The 23297-nt window shown below is 49.7% G+C and overlaps 1 protein-coding gene across 1 annotated transcript in view; it reads left to right on the top strand.

The window, feature by feature from the left end:
• The window catches only part of LOC137424153 (carboxy-terminal kinesin 2-like), a 65236-nt gene that overhangs the window by 28346 nt on the left and 13593 nt on the right, over positions 1–23297 (top strand). Inside the window, exons 5-6 of the mRNA XM_078773480.1 lie at positions 11744–11854; positions 23097–23213. Coding sequence (XP_078629606.1) covers positions 11744–11854; positions 23097–23213 — 228 coding nt within the window. The remainder of the gene's footprint in view (positions 1–11743; positions 11855–23096; positions 23214–23297) is intronic.

The raw sequence follows: 23297 nt of genomic DNA, 5'->3' as shown, positions 1-23297 counted from the left end.
CTCCAAGTTGTTGCTGCTCACAGGAAGATGTACCCCGATGCCAGGAAGGCAACAGTGGTGAAACAGGCCCAGAAATAGGAGTTACATTTCTCATTATATTTGGGTTTTTTAATATTATGTGATATGGTGTCTCTTCATTTTATGAACTGAACATTTGGATTGTTATCATTGAATTTGAGTTTTCATAGCAATATAGTGCTATTTGTGCAGCTATTGTAACTTGTGTTTGCTAGAATACAAAGAAAGTGAGTGGAGGGTGGATTTTCATAAAACAAACTTCTGGTTTTGCTTTCGATCCATATATAGAAAAGTTTTGTAGACACCTTTAGTTTGAAGGCTGATGTGGCACCCCTAAATAAAATCAGATTGCTTTCATATTTGGTGTCTTTTCATTTTGGAACAAAAGGAACAACATAAAGACATGTCCCAGTAAATATTTAAAAAAAATTATTTTGAGCACCACCCTAATATATATATATATATATATATATATATATATATATATATATATATATATATATATATATATATATATATATATATATACATACATACATACATACATACATACATACATACACACACACGCGGTGCTTCAAAAAATGTTAACACTTGCATGGGACTATATATCTCAGAAGTGTTAACATTTTTTGAAGCACTCTATGTATGTATGGATCAGGCCTGGCTCACAGTCGGCGTTCCGATTCATCCCAATGGTGTTCGATGGAGTTGAGGTCAGAGCTCTGTGCAGGCCAGTCAAGTTCTTCCATACCGATCTCGACAAACCATTTCTATATGGACCTCGCTTTGTGCACAGGGCATTGTCATGCTGAAACGGGAAAGGGCCTTCCCCAAACTGTTGCCACAAAGTTGGAAGCACACAATCATCGAGAATGTCATTGTATGCTGTGGCATTAAGATTTCCCTTCACTGGAACTAAGGGGCCTAGCCCAAACCATGAAAAACAGCCCCAGACCATTATTCCTCCTCCACCAAACTTTACAGTTGGCACTATGCATTTGGGCAGGTAGCGTTCTCCTGGCATCTGCCAAGCCCAGATTCGTCCGTTCCACTGCCAGATGGTGAAGTATGATAGAGATCGCGTTTCCACTGTTTGTCCAATGCTGGTGAACTTTACACCACTCCACCTGACGCTTGGCATTGCGCATGGTGATCTGAGGCTTGTGTGCGGCTGCTCGCCCATGGAAACCCATTTCATGAAGCTCCCGTCTAACAGTTATTGTGCTGACGTTGCTTCCAGAGGCAGTTTGGAACTCGGTAGTGTGTTGCAACCGAGGACATACTATTTTTACATGCTATGTGCTTCAGCACTCTGTGCTCCCGTTCTGTGAGCTTGTGTGGCCTACCACTTAACGGCTGAGCTGTTGTTGCTCCTATACGTTTCCACTTCACAACAACAGCACTTACAGTGGATCGGGGCAACTCTAGCAGGGCAGAAATTTGACGAACTGACTTGTTGGAAAGGTAGCATCCTATGACTGTGCCACGTTGAAAGTCACTGAGCTCTTCAGTACGGCCCATTCTACTGCCAATGTTTGTCTATGGAGAATGCATGGCTGTGTGCTTGATTACATACAGTCACGTGAAAAAGTAAGTACACCCCATGTAAAGTTTTGACTTTTTCAACATATTTCAACATACAGGTATTTGATCTTCATTTCAACAATATTGAAAGATAAAGGTGATATAATACAACAAATATCATGTAACATTTACATTTTGTAGTCCATTGTATAATTTAAATAAACATAAATGCAAATTTCGCATGTGGAAAAAGTAAGTACACCCTTGGCTCCAATAGGTGGTATTGCCCCCTTTGGCAGAAACAACCTCAAGTAGGTGTTTCTTATAACTGTCTACCAGTCTCTGACATCGACTGGGAGAAATTTTTGCCCACTCCTCCAAGCAGAATTATTTCAGCTGTGTGATGTTTGAGGGGTTTCTTGCATGCACAGCTCGTTTCAAATCCCCCCACAACATCTCGATGGGATTTAGATCCGGGCTTTGACTTGGCCATTCCAGAACCCTCCATTTCTTTCTTTTCAGCCATTCCTTGGTGGATTTCCTGGTATGTTTAGGGTCATTGTCATGTTGCAAGGTCCACCTTCGGTTGAGCTTCAACTTTTTTTTTTCTTTTTTTTTTGTATACAGAATCGAGGCTCGTGAAAGAGCTAACATTTATCAAACAAACAAATCAAACAAACAAGCAAACAAAGTATATAAAAAGGGGAGCGGCAGACACGATGGGGAGAGAAGGGGGAGGAAGCACACAAACACAACATTTGAGAGCAGGGACATCGGGAGATGTGTGGGAGGGAGAGGGCTTGGGGGGAGGCAGGACAGGTATAAAACTCAAGGACACCAAAGACTTCCAGGAAAGCAGTTGGTATTTCAAAAAAGTGGATTTGGGGTGAAATTAGCAGGGGTAGAAAAGATCAAGGTTTTGGATTGGGGAAGATAAGAGATGGTGGTGAACAGCTGTTTTAAAGACCTGGAGGGAGGAGTGGGATTGAAGAGAGTGAGGGAGTTTGTTCCAGAGGTGGGAGAAAGGAGTGAAGGTGAGCAGAGTGTTGACTTTGGCAGTTTAACCATAAGAGGGTTGCAGGCAGACCTTGTGCGACCTGTAGGAATATGTGGGGGACAGAGCACAGACAGGGCTGGGCGGGCTAGGCCGGAGAGGAGTCGGTAGAAGACGGTAAGACCACCAACCTGCCTGCGGTGAGTAAGTGAAAGGCCCTCGCAGATAGCGTCATCGCGGGAGATTCCAATGATTCTGAACGCTTTGGTTTCAACAGCGTGAAGACGAGCTGGGTGTGAGGCAGGAGCACCAGCCCAGAGGGGAGAGGAGTACTTCATTGAGCTGCGGATGAAAGCTTTGTATGTGCTGAGGAGCTCAGGTGTGCCAAGGAAGGACTTCGCACGATGGAGGATGCCCAGTCGGCGACTGGCTTTGGAGGCCAGCTTGGAAATGTGGTTTTCCCGGGAAAGATCATGGCAGATAGAGACCCAAAAGCTTGAGTGACAGAACTTCTTGGAGAGGATTATTCAGAAAGTAGATGGGAGGGTTGTCCAGTCGGTCTTTTCGGAGAGACATCGTAAGAGTGTGAGATTTGTCAGGATTGAAAGACATGTTCCACTTGTTTGCCCAGTCTGTGATTTTGTCCAGGTCTGCAGAGAGTGAGGAGGCTGCAGACTGCCGATCTGAGGGATGAGGAATGGAGCTGCAGAGAGTGGAGTCATCAGCAAAGAGATAGAGAGGATTTTCGAGAGAGTCAGAGAGATCATTGATGAAGACCAGAAAAAGCACAGGGACCAGAACACTGCCTTGGCGAACTCCAGCCTGAACAGGAAGAGGAGATGAGAGAAACCCATTCAGGGCCACATGTTGACAACGACTAGAGAGGAAGTCCGCCAGCCATGCGTGGAGATTTCCATGGATACCAAAGGAGGAGAGTTTGGTGAGCAGAGCGGGGTGCCAGACCGCATCGAAGGCACGTGATATGTCGAGGGAGACGGCTCTAATTTCCTGTTTGGCATTGAGTACCTCCATCCATTGTTGAGACAGCAGAAGCAGCATGTCCAGAGTAGAGTGACCTGGTCTGAAACCAAATTGATGATCAGAGATCAAGCCATTGGAGAAGAGGAAAGATTTCATATCCGAAGCAATGATGGATTCCATGACTTTGCTGATAATTGGGAGAAGGCTGATTGGTCTGTAGTTGCTTGGATCTGTTTTTGCACCTTTTTGTGTAAAGCGATGATGTTGGCTGATTACCAAGCAGATGGCAGTTGACCTTGAGCAAAAGAGAGGGTGAAGAGAACAGAGAGAGGGAGTGAAAGAGTGGAAGAACAGGATTTTAGGACCCGTGGGCTGATGCCGTCAGGTCCAGTTGCAGAATCAGAGTCGAGGGTTGACAGAAACTTTTCCACCTTGTCAGGAGGAAAGGACACAGAGTCCAGGAGCAGCTGGTTACGCCTGGGTACGGTGGGTACAGAGAGGGATGGGTTTGGGACACAAGATTTAGAGGCAAACACAGAGTTGAGGCATTCAGCTTTTTCACGTGCGGAGTCAGCTGTGTCACCATTTGAGGTAAGGGAGGGGATGGAGGGGGAACAAACACCAGAAACAGATTTGACCAGACGCCACCAGGATTTGGAAGAGGGAGACAGATATGAGAGTTCGGTCTTGAGAACGGAGAGATATTGTTTCCTGGCTCTCCTGAGGGTGGACACACACTTGTTTCTGGCTTTGTGAAAGGAAATGAGATTTCCTTCCGTTGGATTTGCTTTCCAGGAGACGAAGGCAAGTTGTTTCTGGGTAACAGCCTCACCACAAGAATCCGTGTACCATGGATGGGAGGAAGGGTATGACAACTGAAGACGAGATGGGATAATCTGTGCATGAGAGAGAGCAATTTACTTTGGAAGAATTCCCAGGATGAGTTGATGTCAGAGGTGGTAGAGATGGGAGACCAGTCCTGATGATTGATGGCTGCTTGAAGACCGTGCCAGTTGGCCTGAGTGAAATGCCAGACTCGTCGACGCTGAGCAGGCTCCCTGAGAATGGTAAGAGAGATGTCCACTTTAATAAGCACATGATCAGATGAGCCGATTGGAGCAGAAGAAGAGTAGCAGACATTTTCAGGGAGGTTAGTCATAACCAAGTCCAGAAGAGAAGATGCTCCATTGACTGAGATCCGGGTCGGGAAATTGACAGATTGCGTCAGTCCCAGTGAGTCGCAGAAGTCCTTTGCTGAGGAGCCATGGCTGATGAGAGAGGTACCCACACCCAGCCAACTGGCATGGTGACAATTGAATTCACCACATATGAGGAAGAGAAAGTTGGGATGAGTAGATAGAAGTTGGTCCATATTATCAGACAGCAAGATGTAGATGGAGTCATCACTGTTTGGTGGACGGAACAACACACATATGAACAAGAGGTGGGAGCGAAGGGGAAGCCGTAGCCAGAGGTATTCCTGGGGGTGAGGTGGAGAGAGTGCAGTGCAGGGCGAGTGAGGAAGAGAGTTTTTGATAAAGATAGCAACCCCACCTCCAGGACGAGGCTCAGGTCTATCATACCGGAGGAGGGAGTAACCCGGGAGAGATACTCAGGAATCAGAGACATCATGAAGGAGGAAAGTGTCTGTTAAGCAGATCACGTCTGGTTGGTCAGAAGCAACCTGTATGGAGAGATCAGTTATGTTTGAACAAAGGCCCCGGATGTTTGAGGTCCATACCGTGAATGAAGAGGAAGGGGGAGCATCGGATACAGAACAGGGGGGAGGTGGGGTAGGGTAAGAGGTGGAAGAGGTAGGGAGAGCTGTTGAAGGTGTGTCAGAGATTTCAGAATAGCTCGGAGAAAGGGAAGGATGGGGCGGACAAAAGGTTTGATGGTGATTGGGTGAGGCACAATGAGGTGTTATTTGAGGAGGGGGAAGAGCGAGGCAGAAGGTTGGGGGAGATGGAGGTGAGAGTTGGAAGGGGGAAGAAGCTGGGAGGACGCTTTGAGGAGGAGGGGTGAGAGGGGGGAAATGGAGAAGAAATGAGGGTGGGGAGATTTGAATGGGAGGGGCGAGCGGGGAGTTTATGTGGGGAGGGGTTAGGGGGGAGTTTAGGAGGGAAGGGACAAGGGGAGGGATTTGAAAGGGATGGGATATGGGGGAGATTTGGAGGGGAGGAGTGCGGGGGGAGTCTAGGTGGGGAGGGGCGAGGTGGAGTCTTTGAGGGGAGGGGTGTGGGGGGAGTTTAGGAGGGAAGGGGCAAGGGGGGAGATTTGAAAGGGATGGGTGATGGGGAGGATTTGGAGGGGACGGGCAAGGGGGAAGATTTGAAAGGGATGGGTGATGGGGAAGATTTGGAGGGGAGGGGTGATGGGGAAGATTTGGAGGGGAGGGGTGAGATTGGATTTTAGAAAGTGTACGATTAATGGGAAACGAACATTTGTTGCAAAATGAGTTACTTGTGACCTTCGAGTCAAAAATACGTTTAAGGACGCTGGAGGGAGGATGGAGTGCAGGAGAGTTTAGGGAATGTCGAAAAGAGGCACTGTAAGAGATGGAATTTTTTTGGGGGATGAATAGATTTGGGTGAGCAAGTCGAAAGCAACTTTTTAAAGAAGAAGAAAAAAATAGGTGTTGTAATATATGACAGAATACAGAACTTGAGGGGAAGGTTTAAACATTTTAAAGTTTAACAGTGAAAACTATCTGGGGAAATGGGGGAGAAACACGTGGTTCAAGAACGAACGAACGAATAAACGAATAAGATCAACGAATAAGAACAGAGAAGGAAATGTTGTTTTTTTTTTTTGAGTTGAGATTTTAAACAAGGAAGTAGGCTATGGGGTGAAAAGACTGGGAAAAACAGAGAACGAAAGTTATTGGAGCACAAACGACGGACCGCTGAGAGAAAAACAAAGCCTCAAGGTTGGACACTGTACAAGGCCTCAAAAGACACGACACAAATTAACATGATTTTCTATACAGGTATGAAAGATTTTCACTGAGAATCTTCCTCCGGACACACTATATACGTACACACACCATAAAATAAATACAGTTATAATGAAAATACAAATGGGAACAATTACTTAACTTCGATTTCGATGGAGAGCGTGGACAGCTGCGAATAAACGAAACCTCGCCGGCAAGACCGGAAGCGGAAGTGACTTTCCGACAGTTGGCCTCACATTATCCTCAAGCACCCTCTGGTACAATGAAGAATTCATAGTGGATTCTTTGATGGTGAGCTGCCCAGGCCCTGATGCAGCAAAGCTGCCCCAAATCATAATATTTCCACCACCATGCTTTACAGTTGGTATCAGGTTCTTGTGGTCAAATGCTGTCTTTGGTTTTCGCTGAACATGTCTTCTGGTACTGTGGCCAAATAGTTCTACCTTTGACTCATCTGTCCAGAGCACATTGTTCCAGAAGTGCTGGTCTTTGCCTATGTGTTCATTGGCAAACTTTAGTCTTGCGCTGATGTTCTTTCTGGACAGCAAAGCTTTCCTCCTGGCACACCTCCCATGCAGATCAAATTTGTGCAGCATTTTTCTAATGGTAGACTCTTGCACTTTGACATCAACAGTGGCAATAGCTACCTGTAGGTCCCGTGATGACATTCTGGGGTTCTTCGAGACTTCTCTCAGCATCTTGCGGTCTGCTCTCGGGCTGAACTTGCTGGGGCGGCCTGGCCTGAACAAGTTGGCAGTTGTTTGGAATCTTCTCCACTTGTAGATGATCTTCCGGACAGTCGAATGATTGATTTCAAATTGTTTGGCGATCTTTTTAAATCCCTTCCCAGACTCGTAGGCATCTATAACCTTCTTTCTGAAGGCCTCAGAGAGCTCTTTTGATCGAGGCATGGTGACGCCGCACACTTCAACAACAAAGAGCAAACCAAACTAAATGTCTGAGGTTTAAATAAGACAGGTTCCTCCAAGATCCTCTCTGACGATGTTCTAATCATTTGCACCTGAGCTGGTGCACCTGATTCTAAATTTAGGTATTTGAAGTAGTGATAAATGTAGGGGTGTACTTACTTTTTCCACATGTGAAATTTGCATTCATATTTATTTAAATTATACAATGGACTTCAAAATGTAAATGTTTCATGATATTTGTTGTATTACCTTTATCTATCAATATTGTGGAAATGAAGATCAAATAGCTGTATGTTGAAATATGTTGAAAAAGTCAAAACATTACATGGGGTGTACTTACTTTTTCACGTGACTGTATACCTTTCAGCAATGGGTGTGGCTGAAATGGCCGAATCCACTAATTAGAAGCGGTGTCCGCATACTCTTGGTCATGTAGTGTACAGTATGTCAGATTTGAGAGAAGTGTGGGTGTGGATGCAAGAGTTTGAGTCAGACGGTTGCATAATGAGAGACTGATGGGCTGTGTGCATAAGGTGTGTGATAAGGATTTCCAACAACGCAGTGCCTTTGGCAAGGTGCACGTAAGATGACTGGGAGAAACAGCCAAGCAGCAAACCACAGTGTTGTGTATGTCCTTGGGAGGGAGAGGGGGGTGGTGGGGGGAGGGGGTTCTTCAGCAGTGAAAGGATGTGAGGAGAATGAAATGGCCAGGTATTGGAGATGATGGATAGAGTGGTGTGTGGGGTGCTTCAGAGTTTGAAAGGAAGGGTGGAAGGTACATTGAGAGAGATAAATGAGATTGTGTTTGTGTTTGAGTATGCGTGTGCCATGTTTGGAGTGATGGATTGTGGTTTTGAGAACCACATGGCCACGAGACTCGAGGAAGTCAGTAACCCAAATGTATCGTCGACTTTGGATGCCACAGGGAGTTTGGACAGCAAGGTGGGATGCCAGAGTGCATTGAGAGCTTGAAATATGTCTTGAGAGACATCCCTTCTCTCATCTCTGACATTGAGGGGCCTCCTCCATCCATTGTTGGAAGAGTAGGAGCAGCATGCCCCATGGTGCGGTGATCCGATCTAAATCCAAATTGGTGATCTGAGATGAGGCAGTTGTAGAAAAGGAAGGATTTCGTATCACCTGTGAATGTGGATTTTATGATCTTACTGATGATGGGAATTATGCTGATCAGCCTGTAGTTAAGGGGATCTCAATCCTACATTTAACAGCCTCTTCGTCCAACGGACTTCAACTTCTCCCACTGCAATTATTATTTCTGTACACACCATCAATTATTGGTGCTTTTGCCTTCTTCATCCTATTCAATGCTGTCCACACCTCCTCCTGTGATCTCCACCAGCTCCACTTTCCCCTCCACATACCTCGGTAGCTCCAGCTCCCTGTTTCTTCCTTCCCGGTTCAACAGCTCTTTGAAATATCCTTCCCACACCTTCAATACTGCTGCCTCCATCCTTTATTGGATCCCTCCTATCACTCCTCCCAACCCCCCATTCATGTCCTTACTATTCTCATGATGTGCAATATTCTGTTGACTACTTTCATTACTTCAGCAAGGTCAAATAACACCTCCAAAAGTAGGCTGCAATGTTTACCTCAAAACGAATGAATGGGACGAACAAGTTTTGCTTTGAACTCGTAACTGATTTCATTTATTGTTGTTTACTATTTTCACTTATGTATTTCTGTGCATACTTTATTTTTCTTACCTATTATACATCGATTAAGGCTCATTGAGGGCCTCTTGCACAAATCTTGCATTCAGATAGACTTTGGACAACACTGCACTTGACTTTAAACATCAGACAAATGCAGCACTCTGGGTGCTGCCGACGCCATCTTGTGACCTCACTTTTCTCTTTGCAGTCATGCTCAGTGACTCCATATTTATGGAGTGCAACCGTACTCGTTTTTGTCTCGGAGCATTATTGATGGAATGCCTGGTAACGACAGAACTTTCTCGACCTTCCTGGGTGATAGGGACCAGAGGGTGGAGGGGAAGCTTTCGCCAAAGATGGACTTGACAAGGCATCACTATAATGGAGGAAGGAGACTGGTTGGAGAGTTTAGCCTTGAGATTTGCAAAATGACATTTGGGTTGGCTCAGGGTGGATACATACATGTTTTAAGCCTGATGGAGTGACCCAAGGTCACCATTGAGTTTGCTTTTTATATTGACAAGGGTTATTTGATGACGACCACCTCCTCATTTAATCCTGTGTACTGAGGCCGAGACCAGGATTTCCCAAACCCAGGGTCGTAACCCGAACTTGAAAACCCCTTTTTGAAATCTTTTTTTTTTTTGTGTTAATAAATTGGTATACAGAATCGAGGCTCGTGTAACAGCTAACACATTGGACATGAAAAACATGCACAGACAAACAAAACATGCAATGAAGTGAGCGGGCGACGAGGGGGGAGAGGGAAGCACACAAGCACAACAACAGAAGAGAACCGGGATGCCGGTAGATCTGTGGAAGGGGGAGGGCTGGAGGAGGCGGGAGGGGTACATGGTACAAAGCGAATGAACACTTCTAGGAACTCCAGGAAAGAAGCTGGGGATTCAAAGAAGTGCATGTGGGGTGTTTTAACAGGGGTAGAAAAGATCAAGGTTTTGGATGGGGGAAGATAAGAGATGGTGGTGAACAGCTGTTTTAAAGACCTGGAGGGAGGAGTTAGATTGAAGAGAGTGAGGGAGTTTGTTCCAGAGGTGGGAGAAAAGAGGAATGAAGGAGTGAAGGTGAGCAGAGTCTTGATTTTGGGAGTTCCACCAGAAGAGGGTTGCTAGCAGATCTTGTGTGTCCTGCAGGAATATTTGGGGGACAGAGCACAGACAGAGGTGGGGGAGCAAGGCCGGAGAGGAGTTGGTAGAAGACAGAAAGACCACCTACCTGCCTGCGGTGAGAGAGGCCCTCAGAATCGGCTTCATCGCGGGAGATTCCAATGATTCTGAACGCTTTGGTTTCAACCGCGTGAAGCCGAGCTAGGTGTGAGGCAGGAGCACCAGCCGAGAGGGGAGAACAGTATTCCATTGTGCTGCGGATGAAAGCTTTGTACATGGTGAGGAGCCCAGAAAGTACTTTGCATGACGGAGGATGCCCAGTCGGCGACTGGCTTTGGGGGCCAGCCTGGAAATGGGGTTTTCCCAGGAAAGATCATGGCAGATATTGAGACCCAAAAGCTTGAGTGACAGAACTTCTTCAAGAGGATTGTTCAGAAAGTAGATGGGAGGGTTGTCCAGACAGTCTTTTCAGAGAGACAAAGTGAGAGTGTGAGATTTATCAGGATTGAGGAAAATGTTCCACTTTTTGACCAGTTTGTGATATTGTCCAGGTCTGCAGAGAGTGGAGACGGCTGCTGCCTGCCTATCTGAGGGTTGGGATATGGAGCGGCAGAGAGTTGTCATCAACAAAGAGATGGAGGATTTTCCAGAGAGCCCGAGATCATTGATGAAGACCAGAAAAAGCACAGGGCCCAGAACACTGCCTTGAGGAACTCCAGCCTGAACAGGAATGGGAGAAGACAGTATTCTATTCAGGGCCACACATTGACTGTGACCAGATAGGAAGTCTGCAAGCCATGTGTGGAGGTTTCCATGTATACCATACGAGGAGAGTTTGGTGAGCAGGGCGGGGTCCTAGCCCATATCGAAGGCACAAGATATGTCAAGGGAGACAGCTCTGATTTTCTATTTGGCATTGAGGTCCTCCATCCATTGTTGAGAAAACAGCAGCAGCAGCATGTCCTGAGTGGAATGACATGGGCTGAATCCAAATTGGTAATCCGAGATCAAGCCATTGGAGAAGAGGAAGGATTTGATGTCAGAAGCGATGATCGATCCCATTACCTTTGACTATTGGGAGCAGTCTAATTGGTCTGTAGTTGCAAGGATCTGCTTTTGCCCCTTTCTTCTGTAAAGCGGTACAGATTGGCTGATTTCCAAGCAAAAAACAATTTTTTATGAAAAAAAACTTTTTGAGGGGGCTGTCACGTCGCAAGTGTTTCCTCTGACAATCTTTATCGTAGGTACCAGTACCATTTGGTTCTCGAGGCGAATGGGATTTACAATGTTGGGTGGTGGTCAAAAAAGTTTGGGAACCACTGGCCCTGGAGGTTCGGTCAGATAATGACCTGATAGGATAAACTGATGCAAGAAAAATATACAGTTTTGTGAAAGTATTTTATTTTGTAGTGTTTGCTAAAAGCTTAACCATCTCTTGCTTATCACATTGGTTTAAGCATTGCCTTGCATTGAAATCTTTTCTTTTATATGACACGTTGGTGTGATTATGATGGAAACTTTCTGTGCATCTTCTGCAGGGGAATATCAGAGTATTTTGCCGTGTGCGACCCTTCATGAGAAGTGAAGAAAATTCTTTTGAGCACATTGAGCTCACAGGAAACAGTATTACCCTGGAAAATACCACAGAGGTAAATGTTGCACCCTAATGCTGAGTCGATAAAGTATCGTTGGTTGGGGAGGGGGGGGGGGGGGGGGGTGGTGTTGGGGATTTAAATTGTTGAAACCACCAAACTCGGTGGGGGGGATTTAAATTGTTGAAACCACCAAACTGTGCAAATTCTGTAGTTCAAGTTACCCAAGTTCAACTTTTTAATGTTTCTTGAAGTCCCTTTTTGCTCACCTGGAACGTAATTCTAGTGTGCTCCTGTAAACACATACAACTTCTCCAAAACTGCAAATGGGATTGTGACCAAATTTGGCAAAAATTATATTTGTGATGTTGCGACTCGGGTTTGTTCACGGCATTGAAAATCGAGGTCTCAGTGGATCCAGATCTGACCCCCCCCCCCCCCCCCCCCAATAGGAATTTGCTTTTTCCTCTAAATACACACACGATTTCGATGAAACTTGAACACAACCTTTATCACCCGTGATGTACCCATGTTTGTTCATGGCATTGGAAAAATCGAGCCCGAAGAAGGTGTACAGGGTGTTTGAGCCACCCAAATTAGGTATTTGCTTTCTTCTCAGAAACTACACACACAATTGTGATGAAACTTGACCACAACGTTCCGTTCATCACCCATGATGTACGAAGGTTTGTGCACTACAACAACAACAACAGGCATTTTAAGGCCATTTTCCCTGCTAGAGCGGGGGTAAACCTTGTGGTCCCCATGACAATCTTCTCCATTTTGCCCTATTTTCTGCATCTCCCCTTGTTAACCCCCTTGCCCGCATTTCTTCTTCCACCATCTTCAGCCAAGTCTTTCTCGGTCTTCCCCGTCCTCTACTTCCTTCTCCATTCATTTCCATCACTCTTCTCAACCAGTCACTTTCATCCTTCCTCAACACATGACAAACCATCTCAACCTGTTTCTCTTCACAGCATCCATCACAGGCTCTATTCCCATCATCTTTTGCAATTCATCATTTGTCTTCCTCTCTCTCAACGATACTCCACACATCCACCGAACCATTCGCATTTCCACCCTTTCCAGCCTTCGTTGCTGCTCTACGTTCATTACCCGTGTCTCGCTCCGAAAATCACAACACTTCTCACACATGCAGCATACACCTTTCCCTTCAGCTTCAACGACACTCCCCTCCTCGTGAGCATGCCACTCAGTTCCCGAAACTTCTTCCTTGCACATCTCTCCAGCAACCGTTGCCGAGTCTGATCCACCTTCTCCATTCAGCCTTCAGCTTCACGCCGTCTCCAATATCTAACTCAACATTTCCTCCATCTGCAGCTCCCTCTGTGCACACCTTACACTTGAATGTAGCTGCCACACTGGTTAATGACCCTCTCAAACCACTACATTTTTGAGGACCCACTCAGTGCACATTGTACATTGAATGGAGTTCACTCCGACACCCTTCCTGCACACAGCACACGGCCACTTCCCAGTTCTTTCCACCTCACCACATGCTTTACCACTAGCCATCACCTTCGCTTTCCGATATTCACCTTCAGACCTTTTGTCTCCATACATTCCTTCCACTTGTTCATCTTCTCCTTCAGTCCATCCATACTTTCTGCAATCAACACCAGATAATCTGCATACAACAACTCCCACGGCAAACCCGCCTTTACGTTCCGAGCCAGCACCTCCATCACAGCTACAAATAGTAGTGGACTTAGTACCGACCCCTGTTGCACTCCCACCTTCACCCCAAACTCACCACTGTTCCCGTCCTTCGTCCTTACACCTGTGCGCTCTTTCGTACATTGCCATCACTACTCTGATCAACCATTCCTCCACTCCCAACTTCCTCAATGTCCATGTCACTACTTCACGTGGAACCCTATCGAATACTTTCTCCATATCAACAAACCCAAGAAACAATTTCGTCCTCTTCTCCATGTACTTCTCCTGCAACTGTCTTTCAATAAAAAGCGCGTCGTTCCTCTTCCTGGCATAAATCCAAACTGCATTTCGTCAATCTTCACTTTCTTCCTTATCCTCCTCTCCAACACCCTTTCCAATACCTTCATTCCATGCTCCAATAACTTTATCGCTCGATACGAGTGACAGTCCAGAGGGTCATCTTTCCCCTTGTATAGAGGGACGAGGGTACTCACTTCCCAATCCACTGGAATGCGGCCTTCTTTCACCACCAGATTACAGATCTCTGTCATTTTCTCCACACCCCAACTTCCTGCTGCCTTCAACATATCTCGCACAACTCCCGTTGGCTCTCCCGCTTTTCTACTCTTCATTGCTTTTATTGCTTCCTCAACTTCCTTCTCATTTAACTTCTTTGCCGGTCGTAAAACTGGGTAGCTCTCTTTGTTGCCGTCCCATTCATTCTCTGCATTCAACACCATTTCCATATATCTCTTCCATCTTCCTTTAATTCCATCTGGGTCCACAACGATTTGTCCCACTTCATCCTTCAAGCAACTCACCCCCCATCACATCACACCTCTCTTTCGCTGTCTGCTTTGCAAATCCTGAATACCACACTGACCCTCTTCCGAATCCAAGCGTTATCCGAACATTTTCCTCGATGCCTCCTGCGCCTTTGCTACCTCTTTCTTTGCAGCCTTCTTGGCTGCCTTATAACTTTCATGCTCTGCCTTTTCTGTCTCCGTACCCTTCGCCTTCTGCCACTCCTTGAACTTCTTCCTCTGCTTGTCAATCATCTTTCCAACTTCATCATCCCACCACCATGTTTCCGAGTGCCTCGGTGGTCCTTTTGTCCATCCACATACGTCACCAACGGATCCCATCAGACTATCTTTCATTGATATACAACCATTTTCAAGCTCAACCACATCATCCTCTGCCATACTCAGCCTCTCTTTTAATGCCCCCCTCACTGTCACCTCTTTCAACCTCCACACCTTCATTCTCGGTTGGTACTTCACCGCTGAGCTCTCCTCGCACCTTTCACCCTTATGTCGCAGACAACCAAGTGGTGCTGTAAAACAACCTCCTCCCACGGGATCACCTTTGTGTCCCGGAGGTGCCTCATATCTCGCATACGCACCATAAGGTCGTCAACGGTTGTCGACCCACCTGACATTTATGTAACAAGCTTATTATCCTCTTTCTGGAACTGAGTATTACAAATCTACAAATCAGCTCCATCAGCAAACTCCAAAATCCTTTCACCATCTCCATTTCTCACATCATATCCGTAACCCCCATGAACTCCCTCAAAACTGTCCATTCTCCTTCCCACATGGCTATTTCGGTCTCTTCCTACCACAACAACTTCCTCATCTTTCACGTTTTCCATCAGCTTCTCCATCACACACCAGAACTTGTACTTCTCTTCATCGCTTCATCACTGCGGAGCATATCCTGAGATGACGTTCACCAAGAGCTTTCCAATCATCATTTTCACCATCATCAACCTTTCACTCACTCTCGTCCCACTCACCACACTACAATCTCCTCAGAAAACAGGACACCAAAACCATGCACGCCTTCTGGGCACCCTTGCCACACAAACTTGTATTTCTGTCCTTGCCCACCCGTCACCATTCTCACACCACTTCCCTTCCATCTTGTCTCCTGCACACAACATATATCCACTCTAATTCTGACCAATACTTCCACCATTTATATTGTGCACAATGTGCACTGCATTAAAAAAAAATTGAGGTCTAAGTAGGTCTACAGGGGAATGAAGGGAGGGGTTGCCCCCAAAATAGGAATATTTTTTGTTAAATTTTGTGATTATTTTCAGATATATTCCATATAAAACCACCTTTAGAGGCCATTATATATATATATTCCATATATTGTCATATATTCACAGGCTGAATATGGTAGAGCATGATGTGGTTGAGCTTGAAAGTGGGTGGATGTCAATGAAAGATAGTCTGTTGGGAGCCGTTGGTGTGAGGTATGTGGATGGATAAAAGGACCACCGAGGCACTCGGAAACATGGTGGCGGGATGATGAAGTTGGAATGAAGATTGATGAGAAGAGGAAGAAGTTCAAGGAGTGGCAGAAGGCGAAGGGTATGGGGGCAGAAAAGGCAGAGCATGAAAGTTATAAGGCAGCCAAGAAGGCTGCAAAGAAAGAGGAAGCAAAGGCGCAGGAGGCATGTAGGAAAAAGTTCGGGGAACGCTTGTATTTGGAAGAGGGTCAGAGAGCGGTATTCAGGATTGCAAAGCAGATAGCGAAAGAGAGGTGTGATGTGAATGGGGTGAGTTGCTTGAAGGATGAAGTGGGACAAATCGTTGTGGACCCAGATGGAATTAAAGGAAGATGGTGTAGCGGCTACCGCTGGGTTTTCACAATCGCCTTGCACCTATCAAGGACGTGGAGCGATCACCATGCCGGGCTCGTCCAGGACGCCCAGGCAGGCTCGCCCTCAACTTGCCAGGCCGCAGCCAGGACGCTGGGCCACGCCCCCTCTCGCCTTTCCTGGGCAAACGCTCCGGGATAATATGTATATATATTGCTGCCCGATAAACGGGCTTTTCAGAGTGCCTGAGTGTTTGGTTTGAATAAAGCAACTCGGATGAATTCCAGCTTTTTGTCGCGTCCATTCTTCCGATCGACGTGGGAGCCCCAGCTCCTTCATTGGTGACCTACCGACATGGACACGGCAGTCGCCCTTAAACTGCCTACCTTCTGGGAGGCTCACGCGGCGGTTTGGTTCGCACAGGCGGATTCCCTGTTCGCCCTGCGAGGCATCACGGCCGACGACACCCGCTTCCACCATGTGGTAGCAGCGCTCGGTTCGGCCACCGCGGCCCGCGCCCTGAGCCTCCTCGAGAGCCCTCCAGCCGCTGACAAATACGGCGCGATTAAGAAGCTTCTCCTCGACGCTTTCGCCCTCCCATCGGCGGAACGCGCACGGCGCCTGCTCGACCTGCCCGAGCTCGGCGACACGCGCCCTTTCGAGCGAATGGACTACATGCTTTCACTGCTCGGCGAGCACTCTCCGGCATTCCTGTTCCGGGAGCTGTTCCTCCGTCAGCTGCCTAACCCGGTACGCCTCGCCCTGGCAAGCACGACGATCACAGATCCCCGGGCCCTTGCCAGAGAAGCCGACAAGATCTCCGCCGCAGGTCAGCGCATCGCAGCGGCGACATGGGACCCACCGCCGTCCGACGCAACACCCATGGCGCCCGAGCACCCGGCACGGTCGACGACCGAACTGCCGACGCAATTGGCGGCCGCTACACCGAGCCGACCACCTCCAGCACGACGACCGGGGCCTCCACCTGACCAAGCGTGGTGTTACTATCATGCCAGGTTCGGACAGAAGGCCCGGACATGCCGACCCCCGTGCACCTTCGGCAGGCCAGGAAACGGCCGGGCCGGCGTTCATTACCAGCCATGAGCGCCGGCCACACGGGCAACTTACTGTTCATCACGGATAAAGCGTCCGGACGGCGCTTCCTGTGCGACACCGGCGCCCAACTGAGCGTCATACCCGCCTCTGACCAGGACAGGCAATCCGCGGTTTGCGGCCCCTCCTTGGTTGCGGCCAACGGATCGACCATCCGCACCTTCGGCCCGCGCAACGTCACCCTCTGCTTCGGCGGCCAACGCTTTGCTTGGACGTTTGTAACCGCAAACGTGCCCATGGCTCTGCTAGGCGCCGACTTCCTCTGCGCACACGGACTGCTGGTGGACGTCCAACGGCGTCGTTTAATCAACGCCGAAACCTTCAGCTCCCTGGTATGCACATTGAGCAGCTCCGCGCCGACCGAGCTGGCATGCGCCGTCCTGGCGGCGAACGAGTTTGCTCGCCTGCTCACGGAGTTCCCGGCCCTCACGCGGCCGAGGTTTTCGGCCGTCGCAGTACGGCATGGGATCGAGCACCACATACCAACCACGGGCCCGCCGGTCTACGCCAGGGCCCGCCGCCTCGACCCAGCCAAGCTCGCCGTGGCGAAGGCCGAATTCGACGCGTTGGAGCACCTCGGCATCGTGCGGCGCTCCGATAGCGCGTGGGCCTCGCCACTGCACATCGTGTCAAAGCCGGGGGGTGGATGGCGCCCGTGTGGCGACTACCGCCGTCTCAATGACGCTACCACCCCCGACAGGTACCCGATCCCGCATATCCAAGACTTCTCCGCCAGTCTGGCGGGACGGGTCATTTTTTCGAAAATTGATCTCATACGGGGATATCACCAGGTACCTGTCAGGGCGGCCGACGTCCCTAAAACGGCAGTCATCACGCCGTTCGGCTTATTCGAATTCTTGCGGATGCCGTTTGGTCTCAAGAACGCGGCTCAGGCGTTCCAGCGCTTGATGGACGGCGTGCTGCGTGACCTGCCGTTCCTTTTCGTTTACCTGGACGACATCCTCGTCGCCAGCACGTCCCGGGCCGAGCATCTCCTCCACCTCCGAACACTGTTCGGGCGCCTCAGCGAGCACGGCCTCATCGTCAACCCGGCCAAATGCCACTTTGGCACGACGGCCGTTGATTTTTTGGGCCACCACATCACCAAGAACGGGGCCGTGCCGCTGCCAACCAAGGTCGAGGCCATCACCACGTTCCCGCGTCCCCGCACCATAAAGGCCCTGCAGGAATTCCTGGGAATGGTGAATTTTTATCACCGCTTCGTGCCCCGCGCTGCTCAACTCATGCGGCCCCTCTACGAAGCCCTCCGGGGCAAGCCGGCCAAGCACGACATCGCCTGGTCTGCAGCAATGGATGCGGCCTTCCAAAGCTCAAAGCGGGCCCTCGCCGACGCAACACTGCTCGCTCACCCGGTGCTCAACGCTCCCATCGCCCTCACCACGGATGCCTCCGACTACGCGGTGGGCGCCGTACATGAGCAATGGGTGAACGGGGTTTGGCAGCCACTCGCTTTTTTCAGCCGGCAGCTCCGGCCGAACGAGCTCAAATACAGCACGTTTGACCGGGAGCTCCTCGGTCTACACCTGGCCGTCCGCCATTTCCGCCACCTCCTGGAGGGCCGACCTTTCACGGCGTTCGTCGACCACAAGCCGTTGGCTTACGCCATGGCCAAGGTCACGGAGCCGTGGTCGGCCCGCCAACAGCGCCACCTCTCCGCCGTGTCGGAGTTTACCACGGACATCCGGCACGTCGCCGGCAAAAACAACGCCGTGGCCGACTGTCTTTCCCGGGCCAGCGCGAACGCGGTCCACCTGGGCGTGGACTTTCGCTTATGGCGGCGGACCAAACCACCGACACCACGGTGCAAGCCCTCCGGGCGGCGGACACGGGCCTCCGCCTGGCCGACATCCCCTTCGCGGACACTGTCCTGCTCTGCGACGTCTCCCAAGGCCAGCCTCGCCCCATCGTGTCCGTCACCTGGCAACGCCGCATCTTCGCCTCCCTCCACGGCCTTTCCCACCCGGGCCGGAAAGCTTCCCAGAAGCTGGTGTCGGCGCGATTCGTCTGGCACGGCCTTCGTCGGGACGTCCGCGATTGGACCAGCACCTGCACGGCCTGCCAACGGGCCAAGGTCCACCGACACACCCAGGCCCCGCTGGCACCTTTCACCGTGCCCGAACGACGTTTCGACCACGTCAACGTGGATCTGGTGGGCCCCCTCCCCCCGTCACGGGGGTTCACACACCTGCTCACCATGGTGGACAGGACCACCAGGTAGCCGGAGGCCGTTCCCCTCGTCTCCACCACCACCGCCGACGTGGCGCAGGCTTTCATCGCCACCTGGGTCGCCCGCTTCGGCGCACCGGCGGACATCTCGTCAGACCGCGGACCACAGTTCACCTCCGAGCTGTGGGGCGCGGTCGCCCGCAACCTGGGGGTCAAGCTCCACCGTACTACGGCCTACCACCCCCAAGCAAACGGGTTGTGCGAGCGATTCCACCGCTCCATGAAGGCCGCGCTCATGGCCGGCCTTCAAGACGGCGGTTGGGCCGACCGGCTGCCGTGGGTCCTTTTGGGCCTCCGCACGGCCCCCAAGGAGGACCTCCAGGCATCCACCGCCGAGCTTGTCTATGGCCAGGCGCTACGCGTCCCGGGCGAATTCGTGCCCGACGCTACCAGTCCCTGGTCCGCAGCTCACCAGCGCTCGGACCTCCAGGAGGCCGCCCGACGGTTTGCCCCCGTGCCAACATCCCACCACGGTGACCCCCAGTCCTACGTCCCCCCAGCACTTCGCACAGCGGAGTATGTTTTGGTGCGTCACGACGCACATCGGGGGCCACTCCGGCCGCCGTACGACGGGCCCTTCCGGGTGCTGCGACGGGACGACAAGTCGTTCGTCATCGACATCGGCGGCAGGTCGGACCGGATTGCGGTGGACCGCCTCAAGCCGGCGCACGTGGACGTCGACCACCCACCACGGGTGGCCCTTCCGCCGTGGCGAGGCCGCCCCCCGTCCACGGTGCCCCCCACTCGACCGCCCACCACCACACCGGACCCCCTCCCACGACCCGCCAGGGGTCGCTTCGGCCGGGTCATCAGGACCCCCCTCAAATTGACCCTGCCGGTGCAAGTCGATTCTGGGGGGACGTGTGTAGCGGCTACCGCTGGGTTTTCACAATCGCCTTGCACCTATCAAGGACGCGGAGCGATCACCATGCCGGGCTCGTCCAGGACGCCCGGGCAGGCTCGCCCTCAACTTGCCAGGCCGCAGCCAGGACGCTGGGCCACGCCCCCTCTCGCCTTTCCTGGGCAAACGCTCCGGGATAATATGTATATATATATTGCTGCCCGATAAACGGGCTTTTCAGAGTGCCTGAGTGTTTGGTTTGAATAAAGCAACTCGGATGAATTCCAGCTTTTTGTCGCGTCCATTCTTCCGATCGACGTGGGAGCCCCAGCTCCTTCAATGGAAAAGATATATGGAAATACTGTTGAATGCAGAGAATGAATGGGATGGCAACATGGAGAGTAACCCAGTTTTAGGACCGGCAGAGAAGATAACCGAGAAGGAAGTTGAGGAAGCGATAAAAGCAATGAAGAGTGGAAAAGCGGGAGGGCCAACGGGAGTTGTGGGAGATATGTTGAAGGTAGCGGGAAATTGGGGTGTGAAGAGAATGACAGAGATCTGCAATCTGGTGGTGAAAGAAGGCCGCATTCCAGTGGATTGGGAACTGAGTGCCCTCCTCCCTCTATACAAGGGGAAAGGTGACCCTCTGGACTGTGGCTCGTATCGAGCGATAAAGTTATCGAAGCATGGAATGAAGGTATTGGAAAGGGTGTTGGAGAGGAGGATAAGGAAGAAAGTGAAGATTGACGAAATGCAGTTTGGATTTATGCCAGGAAGAGGAACGACAGACGTGCTTTTTATTGTGAGACAGTTGCAGGAGAAGTATATGGAGAAGAGGAAGAAGTTGTTTCTTGGGTTTGTTGTTCTGGAGAAAGCATTCGATAGGGTTTCACGTGAAGTAGTGAAATGGGCATTGAGGAAGTTAGGAGTGGAGGAATGGTTGATCAGAGTCGTAATGGCAATGTACAAAAGAGCGCGCACAGCTGTAAGGACGAAGGACGGGAACAGTGGTGAGTTTGAGGTGAAGGTGGGAGTGCATCAGGGGTCGGTACTAAGTCCACTACTATTTGTAGCTGTCATGGAGGTGCTGGCTCAGAACGTAAAGGAGGGTTTACCGTGGGAGTTGTTGTATGCAGATGATCTGGTGTTGATTGCAGAAAGTATGGATGGACTGAAGGAGAAGATGAACAAGTGGAAGGAATGTATGGAGACAAAAGGTCTGAAGGTGAATATCGGAAAAACGAAGGTGATGGCAAGTGGTAAAGCATGTGGTGAGGTGTAAAGAACTGCGAAGTGGCCGTGTGCTGTGTGCAGGAAGGGTGTCGGAGTGAATTCCATTCATTGTCCAATGTGCGCTGAGTGGGTTCATAAAAAATGTAGTGGTTTGAGAGGGTCATTAACCCAGTGTGGCAGCTACATTCAAGTGTAAGGTGTGCACAGAGGGAGCTGCAGATGGAGGAAATGTTGAGTTGGATCTTGGAGATGGCGTGAAGCTGGAAGGTGTGAAAACATTTTGTTACCTAGGAGACATGCTGAATGGAGAAGGTGGATCAGACTCGGCAACGGTTGCTCGAGTGAGATGTGCATTGAAGAAGTTTCGGGAACTGAGTGGCGTGCTGACGAGGAGGGGAGTGTCGTTGAAACTGAAGGGAAAGGTGTATGCTGCATGTGTGAGAAGTGTTATGATTTATGGGATCGAGACATGGGTAATGAACGTAGAGCAACAACGAAGGCTGGAAAGGGTGGAAGTGCGAATGGTTCGGTGGATGTGTGGAGTATCGTTGAGAGAGAGGAAGACAAATGATGAATTGCGAAAGATGATGGGAATGGAGCCTGTGATTGATGCTGTGAAGAGGAACATGTTGAGATGGTTTGGTCATGTGTTGAGGAAGGATGAAAGTGACTGGTTGAGAAGAGTGATGGAAATGAATGTAGAAGGAAGTAGAGGGTGGGGAAGACCGAGAAAGACTTGGCTAAAGATGGTCGAAGAAGAAATGCGGGCAAGGGTGTTAAGGGGAGATGCAGAAAATAGGGCAAAATGGAGAACATTGTCATGGGGACCGCAAGGCTAACCCCCGCTTTTGCAGGGAAAATGGCCTTAAAATGCCTGTTGTTGTTGCTGTTGTTGTTGTAGTCTTGTGATTATTTTGGTATGATTCTCCGTGCTGCCTTGTCTCCGAGCAACCATTGAAATTAGTTTAAAATACCGTGATGCTATTTAAATACCTTTAGTCTGTGTCGTGAATGAATGATCGTTTTGAGGCCATTTTCCCCGCTAGAGCGGTGGTTAGCCTTGCGGGCCCCATGACAATCATGGTTCCCTGTTTGAGGCAATGTTTTTATGGCCGGATGCCCTTCCTGACGCCAACCCTTGGTCACGCTCCTAGGATGCGCAGGGATACCGTGTACCTATTCTAAACCGGGGTACACACCGGGATCATTCATCCCAGCAAGCTGGTACTCAATTTGCCGACCTCGGAAGGATGACAGGCTGAGTCAACCCCCCTGGCATTAATTCAGCGATCGAACGGGATTCAAACCCAGGATCCTAGGATCCCAAGCCGGCACCCTAACCGCTAAGCCAACACCAGGCCTCTGTGTAGTATACTGCTTTATACCTCTGTGTAGTATACTGCTTTATACCTCTGTGTAGTATACTGCTTTATACCTCTGTGTAGTATACTGCTTTATACCTCTGTGTAGTATACTGCTTTATTCTACGAGCACCCAGGGGTAGTGGAAATGTATGTTACAAGATGAAATTGTTAGCTTATTTATTTCCTTCAACCCCTCCCTTGTAGTCTCGAACTGGACGTGACAAGAAAGAGGCAACTCGTTTCATCTTTACGTTTGACCAAGTCTTCTCTCCGTCGGCTAAACAGAGCACTGTCTTTCAGGAGATATCGCATTTGGTGCAGGTAACTGCTGAGGATAATTCGGTGTTGTCTTTGCCTTGTCTTTTGTACAATATGCAAAGCAAAGTATTGTCCATGAGCATTGAC

Source organism: Myxine glutinosa, chromosome 3 (genome assembly GCF_964187855.1).
Source record: "Myxine glutinosa chromosome 3, kmMyxGlut1.1, whole genome shotgun sequence".
NCBI lineage: Eukaryota > Metazoa > Chordata > Myxini > Myxiniformes > Myxinidae > Myxine > Myxine glutinosa.
The sequence above is the reverse complement of the archived record's forward strand: the minus strand, read 5'-3'. Positions and strand labels throughout refer to the sequence as shown.